Here is a 16317-nt window from a genome sequence, read left to right as displayed (position 1 = left end):
GACAACGTTACACAGCCCAGTACTCACATCCCTGAGCTGACTGGAGCAGCGACAGCCTCTCATTCAGCAGCTAACCCAGTAACACAGAGCACACACCCACAGCAGTGAGCAGGAACTGCTGGACCGGATAACTGATCTGGACTGAAAAGCTGAAAGGTATGTTTGTGCATGTGTTTATATGATTGTGGCATTTAACAGAGTTTTTAATATATTTATTTAAAGATCATCACTCATCACTACTCCTCTCCCAGCGCTCTGTTGTGGAGTGCTCCTCTAGCTGGAGTCAGGCTGTGCACATTCATGTTTTCTGGGGAGTTGCTAAGGGGGGGGGGGGATTCTTCAGCTGGACACTTTCAATATCGACTTTGCTCTTGCTGGTTTCTCCAACATTACCAACTCCAGCTTTGACATGTTATCCCTTGGCAGATAGATAGATATCCCTTGGACTGGTACATTTTTGTTCCTCCATAAATAAATACATGTGCTTATGATAATGACAAAAACCTCAAAGCCACATGGGAAAATTTCACTCACAGTCAAAATGTTCATGATGGCAAATCAAAATTCCCATGCAGAGAACTGAGGTAAATTCCTTTTCCTGCACACATCTTTGCTGCTTAATCCATGCCACTGTGCTCCTGTCACATAATCCTTTTGTAGAGCGAAAATACATTCTTCCCATTTTTCATGCACAGAAGATGAGTTACAAAAAGAACCAGAAAGAGAAGTGTAGCAGAGGCCAGAATAACTTCCCACGATGATCCCTCTGGGGACAGCAGATGGAGGAGGGAGACGAAGGAAGTGGAAATTGGAGGAAGGAGGTGAGAGAGGTGGAGAGGCCACCATGGGCTGTCGTTGATATGCTGCACAGGAAGTCATCTGCTGCCGTGACCTGGTCTAACTGGGACAAGATGCCTGTGAGCTTCGGCTGCAGTAGGTGAATATAAATGGTCGAGCACTGAGAAGCTCATCTTTTCATTTGTTCCTCTGTGTGGCTGTGTGAGGGGCAGCTGAGGTCAGAGAGGAGCAAGTGGTCACAAAGCAGATTGTGATTACCTTGGTTAATGTGTAACACTCTTTATTCTCAGCTACTCCCACTAGACGGCACTGATATATATCATGAGTGTGACAGAGTGACATTCAGTGTGCTGCAGAGCAATGCCCTGGAGTAAAGTTATTTCCCAGAATGCATTTCAGTAGATGTGGAGATGGAGTGTCTTATAAGTTGCAATCTAGCCTATTAAGGTTACTGAAAGCATGCTTTACAAAGGGTTTACAAGTTGTTGTTGTTCTTCATGGGTAATCATCATTTACGAATACTTCATAGATCAATTATACACTATTCATAATAATAAGCAACTTTTGGTTTCCCAGCTTGCGGCAGGCTCATCACACTTGCTTTGTCTGTTTAGCTCTTAAATTCATTAGGTAGAGCCTCCAATGGAATACTTAACCTGTGTCCCTCTGGCTTATTAAACAGAAGAAAAATGTGACCCTTAATTAGTGAGTGTAATATTTGTAATACATCACTAATAGCTTATTATCGTTCAACCGCAGACATGTTGGCTTGCTAGGAAGTGAGAAGCTGTTGCTACTTTTTTGGTCCCAGAACAAGCTGTAAACACAACATTGTCATAAGCATCCACACACACACACACACACACACACACACACACACACACACACACACACACACAGCATGGTATGTTGCTGAAGTGATTAGTAGGGCATCAGTCCCTTTTTCAAACATGTGAAAATAAAATGCAAATTGTTCTACAGGCATAGTTTTCCTAAAGTTCCTGTTCCCGTTGTTGTTTAGCCCTCTGGCTCACTAGCTAGTATATTCTTTTTAATATTGTTAAAGGAGAGCTGTGTGAATCACTTCTGTGTGATGTCAGAACAGTCTCATCTGTGCTCAGACTGCTTCCTATGCACTGCGTAAATGCGCAAAAATACAGCTATTACCATCTTAGCAGGTTGCTTTCATCTGTGGCTTTATTATTTATATGTTCTCTAAATTGATTTCCTTTTTATGTGAATGCATGCCCCTTAGATTTCTTGGGTGCAACAGATGAGATTTGGCTCACTTCATAAAAAGTGGCAGCAGTGTGTAAGCTCATGTTGAAGTGAGTGAATAAGTGAGTGTCACTTTACCCTAATAAAAAATAAAATGAAGTCTTCAAATATTTTCATATATCAATTGGTAGAACATGGCGCCATTATTTTCTTTCCCCAACACCCCCGTTCTAAAGGACCAAACTGAACTGCAGGATATACATCCCTACTTCCTGGTCCCCATAATAACAGCATGGGAAACTGTCAGTGCATTCACAGGTTAAGGTACTGTAGAAATGGGAGAGAGGCTTTGATTGCACTGAGCAGCAGTGCTATCAGCTCTGTTTCCCCAAATCAGCTGATCCAAATGTTGCTGTTACTAGATCAGATAACATTATTCTAATTTCCCTTACTGTATATACATGATACATACATGTGCTAATTTGCATATAGGTCTCCTTCATCCTGTCCAATCAGCCTAATGAAGGGCATCTTTACTCAAATAGGCACTTGAAAATGCACATTTGCGCCTCCCCACCAGCTCCTTCTGAATGATCAGTGTCTGTAATTTCCAGCTGTCCTCTCAGAGTATACCAGGAATTGATCAGTTCAATCATTGGTAAAGAGTGAACACGAGGGAAAGTAATCATCAGTGATTCATACAAAGGGCCAAGAGCAGCTATCAGTGGCAGCCTCGTGGAAGACCGGAACTAAACGGAGGAGAAATTAGTCTCGCTAAATGAGACAATAATGAATTTCAGTCACATCCTTCCCACTGCACTGCACACATTGATAGATTGTAAGTATTAAAAATGTCTGTCAATCCACCCTCTAAACTCTGTAACCACTGGAAGCTGGAGCCTAGCCCTGGATGCCTCAGGCAAAAGGTGGAGAAATCTATGGTCAATTGCAGGGCCAATACTTTCACTCAACATTACAGTATTCACACATGCTATACAAGCTATTTACCACTTTCATTTGACTTGAGTCACATGTCTGTGGACCAGGGGAGAGTGGTTCACCTGTAAGGAGTTGAACCAGCTATTCCGGAGTTTTTAACTATTAAAGCAGGGGGCATGATTAATGTCTTAGCTAGTAAAGACTAAATTATGTGTAATTTTGCTGTCCAGTCAAAGGCAATCAAGTATCTAAATAGAAAGTCTTCCAACAAGACTAAGAATCAACAGCCATGTTAGCTGCTCTGTCAGGCTGTACTTAAATGCCACACAGACTAGCTCTTGCTAGTTGGCTACTAGATATTTACACAGCAAACTGCTGGAACTGTGGAGCAGTATTGAAAATACACATTAGCTCGCTAATATATAAACCATTTAGCTTGAAGAGTAACTATGGTTAATCCATCTGACTTCACACCAAATGGTGGTTTAAAATAATGTAATATACCTCAACTTACAAAACATTATAGGCATAACATAGCTACACGGGCTCATGACTGTTAGAGAGTGTAATCGGACATCCCCACTTCTTCTAAACCACATGAACACTTCTATCTCTGAAACACACTTATTCCTCAATGTCGGTACATTCACAAATGTTTTGAGATTAGCAGTTACATGTTGTATTTTGTTATGGCTTGAGGGATGGCACAGTCTGTCTTTTGCACCACTTTGGTCAAGACCAAAATATCTCAACAACTATTGAATTCGTTGTAATTGAGACTGAGATTTCACACATGTATACATTCATGGTCCCCAGAGGATGATGACTTTGGTGATTCCCTGACATTTCTTCAGCACCACCAGCGGGTTGACATTTTACTTTTTTATTAAAATATTTTGAAAACTATTTGCTAGATTGCCATGAAATTTGTTACAGGTATTCATGGAATCATAAGGACTCTGATGATCTGCTGAGTTTTCCTCTAGTGCCACCAGTGGATCAATGTTTTTACTTACCCAGTGAAATATCTCCACATCTGCAGAACGGATTTTGTTTTGACTGTTCTCAGATGCAGTATCCTACTTCCTATGGCAATCCCCTGATTTCTTCTCTAGAAAGACCATAAGATGATACGTTTATGGTTTGGAGTGCAATATCTCAATAACTATTTGTATGGATAGCCATGAAATTTTGGGAATACATTGATGTCCCCCTCACGACAAATTGTAACAAGTTCATTAATCCATTCACTTCCCCTCTGCCATCATCAGGCCAAAATGTTGATTTGTCAAAGACAAGACCAAGTACCTGCAAAACTAACTGACATTTCCGTCATCCTCAGCAGTAAGTGTGTTTATTGCTAATTAACAAATATTAGTTTCTAAACATCAGCACTGTTCTTGTGATCTCATTAGCATGAGTTTAAATTAAGCAGCTTTAAATCTCCTCTTTGTAAAGGCTTGTGATAAAACTACACTAAGTTTAAACTCAGGTGAGCGAGCCATAATCACCCTAATACTGGAGGATATGATTACCTTAAAAACTGAGCAACTTTTAATTCTTTGTAATTCCATTCATTTAAGTCTTTTCCCCACTAGATTTGTCAGATATTTTCAACAAACAAGCCATTCTTATACAAAATCCAATTTCATTAAAAGACAATCCAGCGTAAAACAAATAGAAAATTAGATTTGAACAGAGATTTTGTGAGCCTGGATGCGGTTCGGGTGAATATTTCAATAATGCTCTGTTTTTTTCTAACCTACTACATTAATACAATCAGCATCGGAGCGAGCGCACTGACATCAGCACTCAGGTATACGTCTGATCGATGGGTTGTGTGGTACACGAACACCATGGGAATGATTGCAGCAATTATGAAGATAAAAAAATGTCTTATCAGCAGCAGCACAGTGCCCCAACCCCCTGCAGAGCACCTGCAGATTTGATGTCTAGCAACTAATGGGAACTCTTCAGTTTGCCCAGGAAGTGGTGTATGAAAATGAATAAGTGAAACATTAACTGGTGAGAGATGGCTGCGAGTGATGGGTCACAGTCGGTGAATCTTTTCCTCACCTCCACCACCATCATCCTCTCCATTTTCAGAGATTTGGAAATACCTTTTCCTACCACAATCACAAAAAGAATGATGCTGTCCATGTGAATTTAATGCTTCTCTGGGTTTTTAATAACATCTTTGTGTTGCATGGACAGCAGTGAGGAGAAAAGAACCAGATTTCTACATCTCTTGCACAGCAAATTTGCCTGAATCACAAACTAACAATGAGCAGGTTTCTGACTGCCACAAGCTCTGGTGGTTTAACTTAATTTTGGAAAAGGTCATGGCTTTCCCAAAAGAGATATAATCTGAGGGATTACAGGCCATTATCTCTTGAGATGTCGAGGTATAAAACACACAGATGTTGCTGCAATCAGCTTGAGGCAGAATGGACACAGTTTTATGTGTTGTTACAGGAGGAAGTGGCTGTCCGAATCAAACAAATGGATGCATGTTTACCCCTGCACATGCAAACACAGAGGCAGGGGTGCGCACACGTATGTGCACCACACACTCGCACGGACATTCACGCTGTACTATACATATTTGCATAGAGACACACACAACCACACTGTACGTGCATACACACAACTGTGCACGCAGGGATGCATACATAGAAACAAATGAGACAACACACGCAGACACATACCCATGCTCAGGCACACGCACACACACACATACATCACAGTAGCACAGGCATTTTTATTCAGCCTCATTGTCAAGGAACCATCCAACAGACGAATAGGGTTTTTTCATGAATGCTCACTGAAAGGAAGAAAAGCTTTCGATTCACAGATAGAAATCTCCCAAACCTCACATTTACCCAGCGGAGTCCCTAAAGTACTGTAAAGTCTCTCGTGGGCAGATAAAACCTAACACAGATGACATTCGTTTTATTTTTTCTAGGATATGATCCAGAAGGCTATGAACCATTAACTGTAATTGTATGGGTGGGTTGTTCCACTCACTGAGCTACACAGAGCTTCCTTCAGCATATAAGATAAGAAGGGGTCCTCTGGAGAGCTCCAAATTACAGTTTTAACACACATTTCTCAACACTAAGTACACTTTCTCAAAGCTCATCAGACAGTCAGCAAGACAAAAGACAGTGTGAACTGATCTGTGGATCGCTTTGCTTCCATGTAAAATGCAATCAAATACCACATTTCTCAAAATCCATGAACGGGTTTCTCACTCAAACTCAGCCGCAGGATTTTTCTTATCTGACTCAAGGTTTAAAGACAGGGGGTGTCCTGTGCTGCAGCCTACTGATTACAAATGCCCTTGAGGCAAATTTGTGATTTGAGATATTGAGCTGTATAGATAAAATTGATTTGACTTGACTAGAGCTGTCTGAACAGCTTTGAAATGGTGAACTCAGTGTTTTGAGTATATGGGTGCATTTTAGAATAAAAGTTTTATTTGACATTTTTTGAAGCCCTTTTCAGTCAAAGAGCCCTCAACCTCAATGGTGGAGAGAAGCAAACTAATGCACAGCCTGTTCTTTATATCACCTGTTGGTGATTAAGGATTCAACATAAATTCTCTTTGATAGCAGTTTTGTTTTCTAGAATATTGCTCTAAACCTTATGAGTGGGCGAAGGGAATTCAGCAGTGTGGTGAGTGTAAAGTGATCCTATAACTTTTTTAGGTGCCACTGTAATATTCTCAAAATATTGATGCATTTTGGTTTCAAAAACTAAGGAGCAAATTGTAAAGAATTACGTTCAATCATTAATTAATAGTAGTTTTATTGTGCGTTTTTAATGAATTCTTAAATTCATGGTGAATGTGGTGGATTGGACAACATGAACCAAAGGCTTTCGGATCTTTTTCAGTAAAGGATGACTGGCCAGTCTTTCGCCATTTCAAATGTACTTATACAACAGAAACCCGTGGCTTACCTGTCCACAGCGATGGCAGTCATTGAGTAGATGCTGGCAAACACAGCCGCGATCGGAAAGAAGTTGTGGAAGCGGCAGTAGACTAGTCCGAAGTACCACTCGTTGTGCACGGCGTACGTGAAGTTGATCACCGTATTGAAGGCGGACATCGAGGCTTCGGCAAACGCCAGATTCAGGAGAAAATAGTTGGTGACGGTCCTCATACGTTTATGCGCCATGATAATCCAGATCACGGTAAGATTGCCTACCACGGACACAATAACTATACCACTGTACGCAATGGACCAGAGCACAATCCTCCAGACTGGCTGCACAAACTGGTTCCAGTACACCGTCCCGTTATTGGTGTCGTTGGAGCCGGTGGTCCAATTTGGCGCGTTGGTGGTATTAAATAAAGGATCCATTTTGCTGTATAAGACCGAAAGTCACACTGAAACTTCTGCTTATGAACTTAATTCATTACACAACAAAGTTAAAGATCCCGGTGCCAATTGCAGCTAAAAGTTTCACAAAACCTCTACCGCCGCACGCTCAGCTGGAAGTGTATATATTCTGCAGAATGCACACTTAAAGACTTTGCTGTCTAGGAAATAATAATTTCAGGGATTCCGTGTAAGTATGTGACATTTCGATATCAATCCATTAGTATCTGTTAATCGTAAACATTTATCGCTGTGCGTAAAAACGAAAACGCGCATTTTACGCGCCGCGCCGCGCAGGACAAGACCGAGTCTGCGTTCCTCTAACTGCTCGCACGTATCTGAGCTCTCTGCTCCGTCTCTCTCCCTCTGCAGCTCTGTGCTCTCCCTCTGCTCCTCTGCTCAAACTGAGCGGCTGCACACCAGCTTATGAAGCGAGCCGCTGCGCACCCGTCCAATAGGCAGTCCCTGTAATTATGATAAGAGATGAGTCCAGGTAAATAATTCATTCCATCCGACTCCGAACGTATGGGCACGTCAACAGGGTTGTCATGCCTAAATACCTCTTATCTGATTTCATTTGTTCACAATATCTTTGTAGGCAATAACAAACGGCACACAAGCAGGAGAATGCATGGACGAATTCAGACAAGCGCACAAGTGATAATAAACAGGCTAATAATAATGATAATATGGAAGTTGTGATAATAATAGAACTTGTTGTGGTATAGCAGCAGCAATGTCGTTTATCTAGAATGGATTTAATCTCCAGCTGACTGTGGTGTGTTATATGATGAGGAGCCACACAGAGTGAGTGTCCCTGTCTTCCCACTCACTGCCCCCTCTTGTGGACTCACAGACTGGTCTGTGTATTTGGAGGTCAGCTGTCTCATAGGATGCAACAAGCTGATGAAAAAGATCACTTGGCATAATTTAACATGCTTCAGAAGGCACATGTTTCACAGGAAAAGTTCTGTGTTATTATAATACTGTTATACCAAGTAATAATTGAATAATAACTGGAGTGAAGAGAAACAAGGTAATGTAAAGACTGTTTATGATACAGTGAACTGACTTATATTGAGTTTTTACTGATAATGTACCTTTAAAACATTTAATGACAGGGAGGCACAGCCTACACTGTCTGCACAATAAGCATGTCTGAACCACAACATCAGAAATTCCTCCTCAAAGTCTCCCCAGGAGTCTGCATTATTTTCTGGTTTGTAATACAAAGCTCCATATATTTTATCAGAGCTTTGCTTCAGGCTCCATTCTTCATATCTCCATTCACAGGGTTCTTCCCAGAAGATGTGAGAGGATGACTGAGGTCATTAAGAGGGCTACTTCCAGGCTTCTCATTGGACTCTTGTCAACACTAAAAGACTGGAGAGCGAAAAGTTGAATGAAACTCAACTCCTTTTATTTTAACTTAAAAACAAATATGTGTATGTTGTGTACGGATGCCAGTACATTGTACAGATTGCATTATGATCCAAACACACGGCAATCCAGACTACCGTCAGACGTGGTCAGGCAGATCCAAAACCCTCTCCTTATCCAGATAACGTATCTGGATACACATTGTGCTGTAATAGCAAGCGTAAATGGGGTCTTAATCTAGCTCCATGGTAAGGTCAAAATTTCAATCTAATACTTCAGTTTCTAACTAAATACCTGCATAAATAACAACATTCTCATCTGCCTCAGCTGTGCTTTGTGAATGTTAGCATGCTAACACTAGACTAAGATGATAAACATGATAAACATTATACCTGTTAAACATCAGCAATCTAGCATCTTTATTCTTGTTGAAACATCCTGTCTGCTAAATCAAAGAATATATTTGAAGAAATCTGAACCTATTAGGGCCGAACTTGAGTTGAATGCAACATACATAATACAACTTTTGCAGTTTTAAATTCTCTAGAGGCTGAAATTTACATCTACACATGTTTAGGTTTGAATAAAATGTAGTTTTTCGAATGTCTTCCTTTTTTTTCTGAGGGAAGAGTTCCCTGTGGGGCTACAGTGTTGACTGACTGCATGTTGACTCATTGAGATGCTCATAAGAGTTATATGTCCATGGGCTTTAACCCCATATGGCTAAGAAGACTGCTTTAGAAATAAAAAAAAAAAATAGGATGCTCAGAACACCCTGTGGCTTCCAAATGTGAAGAGGCTCTAATGCAGAGTTTCCCTACACCATTTTTACCAGAAAAAAAAATCTCAAAGAAATCCCATGAATAAAGTTACTACTTCACCAGGTTATATAGAGAGAGCCACACCAACAAAGATATACCATAAATAGGGAGAAGGTCAGTATAAATTCACTGTTCGAAGCGCTGCAGCCACATTATAATCCCATACAGAGAATAAGACACACTGGCTCCATTGGAATAATATTGGGAAAAGAACAAACAGAAGCTTTTTGTCGTGCACTGAGGCCATAATTTACTACATCACTGACAAAATGTAGAAAATCACACAATTCACATCTTTGACTCTTAAGCATTTTCTGCCTCTCTCTTCAGAGCTCTCCTATTTATTGCACTGCAGGCTACTGCTTTCATACAGGCTCGTTTTGTGTTCATGCCAAGTACCCAGAACGGCATGCACCTCTCCTAGGAGCCTTTTGTGGGTCTTGACTAAGGCTCATGTGGAAAAAGGGATAAAGTCACTATTTTTCATGTGAATACTGTCAGTAAATGAAGAATGAAAAAGGCAGATCGGCAGTCAGTCAGTCAGTCCATCCCTCCATCTGTGTGCTCAACACTTTCGTCTGGAGAGATGATATCTAAAAGCTCTTGACCAGATTGCTATGAAATTTCCTATAATTCATGGTCCTTAGGGTGGCCAAACCTTCTTTGATGATAGCATGTGGTCCCAATTTCAACCTTATACACAAGATTTGTAACAGTTATTGCAGACTAAACGATGCCTGCTATAATTTTCAAGAAGGAAAAGTTAAAAAAAAAGAAAAAAAAAATATTTGCATTGACTGTGTAATAGAAATGTCAGTGAGCTTATACACCATATTGGGGCTTGAGAAAGGGGTTTCACTGTCTAGAAATATCAAAAACTGTCTGGTGGATGTTCCTGTCTCTCCTGCAATTTTCTGCAAATGTCCGTTTTTCACATAATATCAGTGAACTGTATCCTGCGCCCTCAACAGTTCTTCAGTGACCCCAGCAACATACTAACCAAAAATGCTGTGCCCTTCAAAGACAATTAAATAATAGATGGTGTCCAGCCACGGCAGTTATGTCCCTACAACACAAGGACGTTGCTTTTCTCTTGGGACAAGCTTCGATCTTCTCTGGGCTGTCCTCTCCATCACATCTGTCAGGGCTCCATGATGGAGTCTAAACTGCTTGGAAGGTGAAGCAAAAGAGGTGAACGACACCAGCCTCTAGCACACATACTGATAAGATATTCATGTTCATTTCACCCTATTTCCAGCTGCATCCCAGGTGGACTGCACAGCTCCAGCCATGAAATTACCAGGTCAGTCACAATAACCTGTACGTCTGTGCCATCAATGCACCATGAGATACTGATTCCGAGTCCTGTACTTTTGCTAACACAGTGCACTTAAAATTTCTTACTCATGATGAAATTTGGCTGCAAATAAACATAGATGATTACCTGTAATTGTGTAAAATGTTAAGACTAACCCTACGAATATCAGCGTTGTACTGAAGAACCAGTTATCACCCCTAAAATGTACAGACGTTTTTACAAAGCCAGCACTAAAAGAGACTCCCCTTTGCCGGTTGTGGGTGGAGTTGTTTATTTCCCAAATGAAATCTATGTTTTTCTGAAAACAACTTTGTACATTTCCTGAAATGCTTGTGAACTTTCATTTAGTCCATGAAGACAGACAAAGCAAATTTGACCAAGAGGGAGTTGACATGTTAGAACCCTCCCAGATCCAGTCACAGAATATCATGTGGTGACCTGACGTGTGCCTCAGAGCAAAACAACCAGAAGGCCACCACACTAATGCAGTTTTATCCTTAATAAGAAAGCCGACGTTAAAATGAACTCGCACATTTCCTTACAAAACAGCTTGCCTTAACATTGTCAGGTATTTATTGTTCCTGCAAAATAACTTTAAGGGAATGCTTTCGTCTTATTATCATTCTGTTTTTAACATCTATGTAATGCCACACTCAGACGATGTTTGCTGACCCCTGCTCTCCCCCTTCAATTTGCCTGACAAGACGTTCATTTTCTCCTCACTGAATCAGTTGCCACTTACAATATTTCTTAATCTGTCAGACATATTAAGTGCTAACACAGCCATCTTCCCAACAAGGTCAGTGGACCAAATTACACTGAGGTCAAATCAATTCTGACCGCATCAGTATTTAATTTAAATCATCCAAACAGATTGTTATTACATGTCTGGGCCTTGTCAAGGACAATTCAATAATTAATTCTCCGTTTTCATTTCATTTTCATGTTTGACAGCACGTTATTATCACAAATGAAAACAAAGTTAAAATAAACAAATGAAGATTAACACTGAAAAATCATCTGTAGCGTATTTCAAAGTATTTCCTTTGCCTGTTTCGAATATGTGAAAGAGACTTACATAAAGGTTGTATTTTCTATTTATCAGACAAAATCCAAACTGGACTTGAATTTTTGAGACTACGTTAAGTGAATTATGACGAGTTCAATCAAAACATGCATACAACATACAGCAACTTTATTGCTGCTAAGGCACGATTCAGATGAATTTAAGGGGTTTGCTAGATCCAAACACAGCTAACAGAAAAACAAGTTAGTCTGAGGTGATGCAAATGAGAATGATTATGATGACAAGTTGTTTACTTCACCACTCCTGATGATATAATCCAGCCCAATCAGCATATCCCCAGACTGCTGAAATTTATTCAGCCATTTTGTTCCGTCTGTCATCAGGAATTGAAACTATTTCAGGAAAACGTGAGTCTATCATATCTGTTTTTACAAAGAAAAGCTGGTTTGTCTTTCGTTTCCAAAAGCTGTCATCACTGACAATGTGCATCCCTTCATGACTGCTGCCAGTTTCTCACCACCTACTGTTGTGGTAGACAGGAGCGTTGAATTAGTCTAAGGTGACTACAACACAGTAAAAGGGGCACGATATGACAGCTGTGTCTTTGTTATGAGAGGTCATAATGATGAACCTGTAGCTTTAAAATGGCTGTCAATCATTGAGCTGTGTATTTCATCACTATGAAACATCACTGGGCATTTTATGTTTTTATTACAGCGGAAAGTAGAGAGATGGCAGTGGAGGGAGAGATGGGAAGGGGTCCCCAAGCTGGACCCTTAACTGTGGACATGACAGTTCATGGTCGGCACCTTAACCTGTAGGCCACCAGGTGCCCCCTGCGACCTTCATTTTCAGTCAAGTTTAATGAGACTAAGAGCAAATACTCTTCAACCTTACAGTCAAGAGGGCATTCAAAACAGTCAGACATGTATGAACAAGCTATATTCAAGTCTGGCAGCAGCAGTGCTGTTTCTCTTGTTATTATATTACCCAGCAAAATTGGAATAAATGGAGGATAAATATAAGAAAATGTGCCTCAAAGGAATAGCGTTAAGAAGACGTGGAAGTAGATCAGTCTTAAACATAAGCACACACACATATTCACACAAAAAAACATACAGAAAATACAGAAACATGCACAGCCCGGGTGTAGGCAGCAAACGAGGAAAGTACACATATGCACATTTGTAGAGCGTCTTGTCAGAAGTGTTGAGAATGAATCATTTTGAATACAAACAAGAATATGGTTCTTTGCATTTGACTTAAAAGAGTGCTTTGGCATTACCACTGCTGTATAGCAGAACACTGCTGGACTGACAATTGACAGTTTTTTAAAAAGAAACAAGATAAAAGCAGCTGAACTACAGATATTATTTACTTTATTCCATGCCAAGTTCAGTGGGAGATTCAGGTGTGTTATGCTAGTAGCAGCTAATGTAGCCTGGAGCTACATGTCTGTCTTTATGTATATTACATTATTCTATCATTATCAGTGTATAAATAGAATATTACTGTTGCAAAATTCCAGCTCATCAAGTTCAGTGATTTGGTCTGTGCATTGCATGCTACACAGTCCTTTCAGCCTCCATCTATGCGGCAAAAATGCCCTCTTTGCTCCACTTGAGGAATATTGGAACAGCCTGAAGACTGTAGGATAGGGCGGTTATCACTGGTGCCATGACAGTATGCTCAAGGAAGTGTCAGAGGATATTGCAGTAAGGTGGTGGGATGCTCAAAATGAACTGGCATGTACGTGTTCACACCTGTTCTGAACGACTGCAGTTGAAAGTGGGATAAAAGACTGCCATCACAGACAGGGCCAAGATGAGGTGATTGTTAATGTCTGTGGATAACACACACTTTTAGACAGTCTTTCCTGGATGGCATTCATAGTCTTGTACTCTTGTGTACACACGAAGTGTCAGAAATAGTTGTGTAAAGAATGAAAAAAGAGATCTTGAGAGAGAAGTTCGAACCCTAATTTCTTCCCCACCTCTGCATAAGTGACCAATCACTGCATAAAGTGGGCATGATTGTTAGTTTCAGAAATAGTACCAATTCCAATGTTGGAACAATGTGGGGTGAGGAGGTTTTACACGCTGCTTGACCATATGACAAGCACTTCCGTTGCAGCACAATGACACCTGGAGCCATCATTAGTACCGAGTGCTTCCACTTACACTGCAAGTCCATTGCTTTTGCAAGAGCTGTTGAACAGAACCACAGTCCAGGGTGCCCACAGGTCTTACTCACTACAACAACAAACTGGCAGCTGTGTGTGGACCTGGATAGGCAGTTCAACTTCATTGAAACCTTTGCAACAACATCTCTGAGGTCCAGCTGTCAGAAGCCTCAAAACAAGAGATCAAAGACAGTGATAATCAAAAGGAAGACGGTCAGATATCAGGAGCTGTTAGAGCAGAGGCAGAGGAAAGGGTGGAGAGGTCACTACATACCTATAAAAGAAAGACTAAAGGGCATTGCTGGGTGCTCGCTCTGCAGGGAATTCACACTACTGGGCATCACAATGACTGCAAAACAGAAAGCCTTAAAGTCCAATTTGGAGGCTGCTGAGAGAGCCTCCAAATAGCCATGGATGGGAAATAGGAATCTGTGAAGTAGTGCTGCTGGGACACAAATCAGGGCCTGATCATCCCTATTAATGATAAATGCATGTACAAAGAGTTCATATTTATTTATTTTAATCACTGACTATATCAGCAGCACCTCTCCTATGGTCCGTTGATATTGAGTGACTATGTGTGTCATTCTGGCTTTGAAATTGCACCTTCTGACTGATTTTTTTTTTTTTTGGCACTTCCCACAACAGCAGTCAGTTGTTTGCCTCTCAGGTGAGGAAAAATTCATCTCACAGAGCCCGAAGTCATGACAGAAAGGAATAATCAAAGGGCTGCCACAATCCAGAGGTGGTTCTATACAACAAATCAATTCTGCATTGTTGTCTGTAAAGGGAGTAAAGTGATCCACTATATAAAATAGAGGAAATATACTAGCTTTGTCAAATTGGATGATGGATATGCATTATAGTATATAACTGCTTATTTGCATATATATATTAACATGATGGCAGTTTTCAGTCAGATTTTGGTTGAGATTATATCTGTCCCTCGCAGTTATAGTGAGCAAAAAAGGCAGTGGCTTGTGTGTATGTATGCGTGTGTGTGTGTGTGTGTGTGTGTGTGTGTGTGTGTGTGTGTGTGTCTGTGCGTGTGTGTGTGTGTGTGTGTGTGTGTGTGTGTGTGTGTGTGTGTGTGTGTGGTTTGGAGTGTGAGAAGGCAGAGGAAATGCTGGATTCAGATGACTTAACATGAGAAATGAGCTGGGTTTCTGAATTTAAACTCAATTCAGTCCATGCAAACTTCCTGCCAGTCTGGTGGATGATACTAGGAGTTCAGGGACATGAAAACATTTATGAATTCCAAATGTTATTTCTGACTTTTCCATTGATTGGCTTTCAGCAGCTTGGCCTAAATGTTGCCCTACCTCCAACTGAAAATATAAACTCAGGCATTTGTGAAAGATGTGAGACTCTGTGTGTTGCCTTTGATGAGCTGCTGCCATCCTAATGACCCTTAGAATGTGCACAGAAGGTTCACAGATTTAATTCCTCCCACAGAGATCAATGCCTATGATGATGATGATGATGATGATGATGATGATGATGATTTTGAATAGCCTTCAGAAAGTTGAGGTTTGGCAATGTGGTTCTTCCTGAGCACTGCATGATCATTCATTCCTTTCTTAGCGCACTTATTCCTGTTCGTAATCATAGGGGACTGGTTGGTTGAAAGTGGATGGTTGCATAATATTCTATTGATCCTTGTGGGGAAATTCTCTTTTTCATAGGGGATGTCAGATGTCAAATGTCAGGGTCAGCAACAGAACAGTGTCTTGCTCAAGGGGATATAACAAGTATAGATTGTTAGTTTTCACAGAAAGAGAATAACATCAGTTGAAGGACTCCAGTAATTGATTCAGTGTAACCTGATGACTGAGGTGACTCATAGCTTGCTCGTGCTTCTCCCAACGACACATGTAATGGAGTGTACAAAGCAGATGAGGTTGCATATCACCTGAAATTAAAATAATTCACCACAGCTACATAAATGTTACTGTACCTTTCGAGGCAGCTGGATTCGTGAGATCCCGTGAGCCCAGAGCTTGCCAGGCTTCAAGCTATGCGTTTGTGGGCAAACCACAGTTCAGACCAATCAGCGTCCTATGAGGAACCACTGGCAGCTACAGGCAGGCATTGCTTTGGTTTGAAAAAACAATGGTGGCTCTTGGAGAGGTTAATGTAGATGCTGCTGTAGCATCAGTTATATCAGAACTTGGGAGATCTGATTGGTTTAAGTTAGCTCATGATAGACATTGATAGACAGATGGTTCATCTAACCACCGGCCAAGTAT

General features: G+C 40.8%; 1 protein-coding gene across 1 annotated transcript in view; it reads right to left on the bottom strand.

The window, feature by feature from the left end:
• The window catches only part of tacr1a (tachykinin receptor 1a), a 42041-nt gene extending 34388 nt beyond the window's left edge, over positions 1–7653 (bottom strand). Inside the window, exon 1 of the mRNA XM_076731620.1 lies at positions 6919–7653. Coding sequence (XP_076587735.1) covers positions 6919–7322 — 404 coding nt within the window. The 5' untranslated portion in view covers positions 7323–7653. The remainder of the gene's footprint in view (positions 1–6918) is intronic.
• Positions 7654–16317: the final 8664 nt, after the last annotated feature.

The sequence above is a fragment of the Chaetodon auriga genome, chromosome 5 (genome assembly GCF_051107435.1).
Source record: "Chaetodon auriga isolate fChaAug3 chromosome 5, fChaAug3.hap1, whole genome shotgun sequence".
NCBI lineage: Eukaryota > Metazoa > Chordata > Actinopteri > Chaetodontiformes > Chaetodontidae > Chaetodon > Chaetodon auriga.
This window is presented reverse-complemented; position numbering and strand designations above follow the sequence as displayed.